The sequence below is a fragment of the Zalophus californianus genome, chromosome 15 (genome assembly GCF_009762305.2).
Source record: "Zalophus californianus isolate mZalCal1 chromosome 15, mZalCal1.pri.v2, whole genome shotgun sequence".
Taxonomy (NCBI): domain Eukaryota; kingdom Metazoa; phylum Chordata; class Mammalia; order Carnivora; family Otariidae; genus Zalophus; species Zalophus californianus.
Window position 1 is genome coordinate 88,824,698 of NC_045609.1, and position 6,100 is coordinate 88,830,797.

A 6,100-nucleotide genomic window follows, 5' to 3' on the forward strand; every position below is an offset into this window, starting at 1 on the left:
GTGCTTGCTTTATTAATTGTCAGACCAGTGAGCCAGTAGTATTTTCACCCTAGGTATTTTTTTTTTTTTTTTTTTTTTTGGTGATCACATTTATTGAAAGGGTTGGAAAAAAATTAAAATGCCCTTTAGCTTAAGAATTTTTTAGTTATCTGCAAATCAACTCGTTTCAGGAGTGGAAGAATCCTTGGTCATTTCTTAATATCAAAATTTACACAGGTTTCTCTTTTGAATGTCTTCTACATTTAAAGAGGCAATCATACAAAAGCTCCTATATTCCATACATGATAAATTCTTTGTTTCAGCCAACTCTTAAAGGAGGGGCAACTAGTACAACACCATCTCCCCGGACAAAAAGCATTGGAATATTCCGTTTTGTTGATTTATATATCTCTTCGTATGTTTCCTCATCAATTTCTATTTCCACCGACCGGCACAAGGCCTTCTCCACCTGCACCGCGTGCCTGGCTGTGGTGGTCATCTTCGACTCGGCCTCCCTCTCATCTACGCCTGGCCATACGCCATCTACTCCTTCAACCTCAACAAGCTGGTGTCCGTGGTCTACACGGTGCTCATGCTGTTGCTCAACCCCATCATTTACTGCCTGCGGAACCAGGAGGTCAAGGAGGCGCTACGCAAGGCGCCTTGTGACTTGTAGTCACAGTTTCTTCCACATCTCCCAATATCATACTTAAATGCTGATCATAAGCATGTAATCTGCCTGGAAGCTCTCTGTCATTTCTCATTTTCACATAAATTTGCTCATCCAGGCTGAGCCTGATGAGATCCAGGGGCTCTTCTACAGTGTTGGTAGTTTGTTGCTGGTCCATGTCGTCTGCCATGTTTCAAACCCTGGGCCTTTTTTTTTTTTCTTCACCCTAGTTTTTAAAGTGATTACTTTACAGAAGTTTGATTTGGAAGGACCTCCATTATGAAAGTGGGAAGTGCTCAAGGTTTCAGACCTATAGGCAGCTTGCATGGGCCGTTTGCTCTATCCTGGTGCCTGCCACGGCAGTTGGAGTCTGTGCCAAGACACCTGGCAAGATGCAGCGATGGGTCAGTCTGTGCTGGGATTGCCCACAGTCCTGGCCCAAGGGGCTACGTGGGGACTTGTGCCCTGTTCCTTGCATCGCATGGCCCATCACACCCACGGAGCCCAGTGTGTGCATGCTGAATGAGCAGCCTTAATGTTCAGTGTCTAGTGTGTTTCTGTGGTGGCCCAGAGAATGAAGCTCAAAACCCCCATTGTCATTTGCCCAAGATGAACATTTTAGATTTCCCCAACCTTGCCAGCATGGTTGACAATTATAACCAGAAATCCTGCAGAGGCACCATGAGATTTCTGACCAGCACTCAGGCTGCCTTTGAGCACAGGCTGGGGCCGGGCCTCGTGACCCTAGAAGCCGTGGCAGAGCCTCATGGGCTGTCACAGGCTGGGGCCGGGCCTCGTGACCCTAGAAGCCGTGGCAGAGCCTCATGGGCTGTCACAGTCATGCTCCAGTGGGGACACAGGGCCTTCTGATGCCATGGTACCAATCATCTCAGGAGAGCAGGCGGAGGTTCCTTTCGGACGATCCAGGTACTGTCCTCCCTGGTCAGCCAGGCCTGTGGTGGGTGTGGACCCCCACCCAGTCTCCACTTGGTGACGATGTGCTTGTGGGAGCCGTGGCCAGGGTCAGCTGCACAGCAGGGCCAAAGTGAGCCAGCTTGGAGGGTCCTATACACCAGGTCCGTCACAGAGCAGGGAGGCCACAGTCGGGCAAACGGCTGGAGGAAGTGGAAGGGGCGGAGGGGTGTGAGTCCCTGTAGAATCAGCACCAGGGCTGGGTCCGTGTGGAGCAGAGCTGTGGCTCGGGGCCTACACATCGCTTTCAAGCCCAGCCTTGTCTACTCTGCGTGCCCCCATCGGAGAGGAAGCTGGTCACAGGGACGCTGCTAGGGAGGTGCCGCCAGGGGACTGCTGGCGGTGGGCGGGCAGCTCCCTGCCTTCCCGGGGTCTTATTTGCCCCAGGACCCTGGGGATGGCAGGGTGAGGGGGCTCCACACGGGGTGCCCGTTCCAGGCATTGGCTCCCTGGCCATGAGCCGGGTTGGGGTGGTCATCCTGTGTGGTGTCCCGGGCAGGTCCCGCTAGATGAGGGGCAGGGACAGGGAGGACTCTGCCTTCAGCCCCTTGCCCTGGTGGAGCTGCTCAGGAGATAAACAGGAGACACTGAGGCCCAGCGTGGGTCCTGGGGAGGCTCCTAGGACTGGGCACTCAGGGCCTGGGCTGCCCTCCGAGCCGCCTTGCGTAGCGCCTCCTTGACCTCCTGGTTCCGCAGGCAGTAAATGATGGGGTTGAGCAACAGCATGAGCACCGTGTAGACCACGGACACCAACTTGTTGAGGTCGAAGGAGTAGATGGCGCATGGCCGGGCGTAGATGAGAGGGAGGCCGAGTCGAAGATGACCACCACAGCCAGGCGCGCGGTGCAGGTGGAGAAGGCCTTGTGCCGGTCGGTGGCAGAAGCGATGCGCAGCACGGTGCCGAGGATGGCGGTGTACAAGAGAATGGTGAGCAGGAGCGGCCCCAGCAGGAGGAGCAGCGCCAGGAGGAAGTCCACCAGTTCTGCTGCGGACACGCCAGAGCACGCCAGGTTCAGCAGGGGGGACACATCGCAGAAGAAGTGGTTCATGATGTTGGGGCCACAGTAGCCCAGGCGCGAGATGAAGAAGACCTTTCCCAGGGAGACGGTGAAGCCTAAGATCCAGGAGCTGGTGGCCAGGAAGCTGCAGAAACTCGTGATGGCGGGGTAGCGGTTGTAGCCACGACGCCCAGGAGCGTGAGCTCGGTGCAGGCCAGCACCAGGAAGAAGTACAGCTGTGCCACGCAGCCCACGAAGGAGATGTGGTGGAGCGGGGACGCCGCCAGGCTGAGCAGCATCTTGGGCACGGTGACAGAGATGTACCACACCTCCAGGAAGGACAGGTTGCTGAGGAAGACGTACATGGGCTTGGGCAACAGGGCACTGACACGGATCCCGGTGAGAAGGACCACGTTCTCCGAGACAGTCGGTGTGTAGGCCAGTGTGAATAGCACCAGCAGGCACATGGGGAAGCCCAGCGAGCCCGGGAAGCCCACCAGGATGAAGTCTGTCACCTCGGAGCAGTTGTCCCTGGCGGACATGGTGTGCACTGCCTGGTAGCAGAGGAGCAGGTTAGGTGATGGCTGGGGGGCGGGGTGAGGGAGGGAGGGGCCCCGTCCTGGTCAGTATCCCCCAGGACTGCCCACGGCGGGGCCCGCGGCCTCACACGTTTCCTCCGGGCACTGGGTGGGGGGTGGGCAGACGTGGGCTCTGCCCTGGAGCCACCGGCCCTGCGTGGTCACAGACGAGACAAAGGCCGTGGTGCGGTGGGGGTCTGTGCAGGGCACACGAGAAGGCCTCAGAGGCCTGGCCTGGGGACCTGCTAACAGGTGTGGATGAGGACCCACCCCAGGCCTGGCTTGGACCCACTGATGGGGAGGGGGGAGGCCGTGGCCAAGGTCACCCAGGTCGGAAGAATGGGTGTCGTGGGTCAGTGGGCAAGTGAGCGGCCTGGGGCGGACGAGAAAGGGCTGGGCCCGGAGCTGGGCTCCTGCCATCTTCCTGGGTGAGGGGGAAGGCACCCGCTGCCCAGAGACGCAGCTTCCTTGTCTGTTCTTGAGATGACAGCCCCAGAATTTGCCGTCAGGTTAAGTGGAGATGTACCACACCTCCGGGAGGGATGGGGTGCTGAGGAGGACGTCCATGGGCATGTGTAGTGGGGGGCCAATGAGGATCATGGCCACTCATGGGGTGCCTGTTCCCTAGGAGAATTCAGCATCCCAGGGAGTTGGAGGGATGCAGGAGGCCAAGTTTCCCGCCCTGGGTCCCCTTGACACCCTGGCCAGGCAAGCTACATGCTCCCTGGAGCTCCCAGGAGCTGAGGCCCCTCCCCAGGCCCTGGGGGTCCGGCCCTCCGCCGCCTCACTCCACGTGCAGCTCCTGTCTGGTTCTGCCCAAGCCACGCTGATACAGCCACAGCTCTGCAGGGAGGTCCTCAGGGCCAGACTCCCTGTGCGCCCTGATTCCGGTCCCTGCAGTGGTGGCCGAGGGATTGACGGGCAGGATTGGTGGGCAGCTTCCTCGCTGCTACAAGGAACTGTTTTCACAGGATTGAAAGGGCCAGAGCCTCAAAACAGAAGCCAGCTTCCTTCATCCCTGCCCACCCATGGGTTTGCTGGCTCAGGGGCTCCCCAAAATGTGGCTGAGCCCTGTCCAGGGTCCCCCTGCACCCTGCCGCCAATCAGCCTGTGCTCTCCATTCTAGGAACGTTCCCACAGGTCACAGGCTGTGCTTCTAGATCTCCAAAACCCATTTAAAAACCAATGCACTCATTTGTAGTATGGTTGGGGTTTTAGCTTCTTACCTGCACCCCGAGTGCCTCAGAACGTGGCCCTGAGTGGATCTGCACACTCGATGTGAAAGTGAGAGTGTGCTAAACAAGCTGGCTGATATACGGGAGAATGGGTTTGGAGGACAAAACCCCTAAACTCTTACTCGGGCTCTGTTCTGCATCTTGCTGCTGTGAGCCTTCAGAGGGCATTCCCCTACACCAGGCCTTGTCCACCGAGGCCTCAGACTGAGCTTGGGGTTGAGCAGGGTGTGGCGGGTGGCCCCCCTTCCCTGGTGGAGTAGATGCCCCAGGGTACAGCTGCCCTGGCCCCCCACCCCCGCCCCTTTTTGGAGAGGCCCTTGAGCCTAGAACCGGGCAGGGTGGCTGCCTCCACCCCTAGGCCCCAGCTCATGTCCCCTTCTCAGCTTCCTGCCTCCTCCCAGAACCCCAGAACTCCCCGGGACTCCTCCTGGCCTCTGCCCTTGAGCGGCCACAGGCTCCCTCACCTCTCTCCTCTGCATACTGCCCAGTATCTGCTTGACGCCTGCAGGTACACGCAGTTTCATCCTGCAAAGATTTCAAGAAGCAGCAGAGTCCAGAGCTCCAGGGTGTGGGCACTGGGACGGGCGGCTCAGGTTCAAGCCCCACCTTCCCCAGCCACCTGTGCCTGGGACAGGACATCTGGTCTCTCTGTGCCTCAGACCCCTCAGCTGTCCCATGGGGCATGGAGGTGGGGTCCTGGCCTCAGGGGAGCCCCGATCTCTGGGGCTGCCCTATCTCATGGCCTCGTGTTCCTGGGCTGCAGAGTCATTTTATAGAAGTCACATTTACTCATATTCACGATTCAACCCGGGAGGGCTCCGGGCTCTGGATACGGCATCCAGCAGTCAAGCTCCTGTGTGTGGAGCTCTGGAGCTGGAGGGAGGAGATGAGGGGCTGGTGACGTGTGCTCTGGCCAGTAGGGACCGGGAGGAAGTCTGGGGCGCAGTCAGAGCTTTGTACAGAATCCTGGAGAGAGCTTGGAAGGAGAGCGTGGGCGGAGGCACCAGCCACTGCACAGCCTAGGGAGGGGGCATGGGCTCCACATGTGGGGGGGAGAGGGTGGGCTCCACGTGTGGGGGGAGGGGACGTGCGCTCCACGTGTGGAGGGGGAGGGGACGTGCGCTCCACGTGTGGAGGGGGAGGGTGCATGCTGGGACTGGCCTGGACTCAGAGAGCTGGGGCGGGGTCGGCGGCTGAGCCCCGGGGTGGGCGCATGGCCTGGTGGTGCCCCTGAGACATGCGGGGTTCTGGGCAGAGCAGGGCTGCTGGGAAGAATAGACTGGCGGGGCCCAGATGGGCTGCATTCAGGCTGCTGCCGGAGCTAAGGATCGCTGTGGTAGGGCAGGATGTTGCTGGATTTGCTGATGGGTCGGGCGTGATGTGGAAGAACGAGGAGTCCAACGGTGTGGGATTGGTGGGTTTTGGAGGGCTGGGGGGGGGGGGTTGGGAGTAAGTGTTTTCGGTGTGCAGATTTAGTGATGAGGGGAAGTTAGGTGGGGACATGGGCACGTGCGTCTGGAGCTCAGAGCCTTCCTGGAGATGGGCATTTGGGGTCCCACAAGGTGCGAGGCTGGGAGGAGGACCAAGGACTGGGGCCTCCGGCAGATGAGGGTGCGGGACGAGGAAGGAGCTGGGAGCAGGGCTGTCCCTCTGCGGACATGAGTCAAG

General features: G+C 59.2%; 1 protein-coding gene and 1 pseudogene across 1 annotated transcript; both read right to left on the reverse strand.

Moving 5' to 3' along the window:
* Positions 1-225: 225 nt before the first annotated feature.
* LOC113923882 (U6 snRNA-associated Sm-like protein LSm3) lies at positions 226-839 on the reverse strand. The gene is made up of 2 exons (XM_027597112.2): positions 652-839; positions 226-419 (listed from the first exon to the last, which is right to left on the reverse strand). Exons 1-2 carry the CDS (start codon positions 837-839, stop codon positions 299-301), a joined length of 309 nt encoding a protein of 102 aa, XP_027452913.1. The 3' UTR covers positions 226-298.
* A 1,400-nt stretch (positions 840-2,239) lies between these two features.
* Positions 2,240-3,161, reverse strand: LOC113919269 (annotated as a pseudogene).
* Positions 3,162-6,100: the final 2,939 nt, after the last annotated feature.

What these genes read in the sequence shown, in the direction of transcription:
- LOC113923882 (XM_027597112.2), bottom strand. Translation starts at nt 839, where the DNA reads ATGGCAGACGACATGGACCAGCAACAAACTACCAACACTGTAGAAGAG. An exon ending in GTGGAAGAAACTGTGACTAC is followed by an intron (nt 420 to 651) that starts AAGTCACAAGGC and finishes CCGGTCGGTGGA; the next exon opens with AATAGAAATTGATGAGGAAA.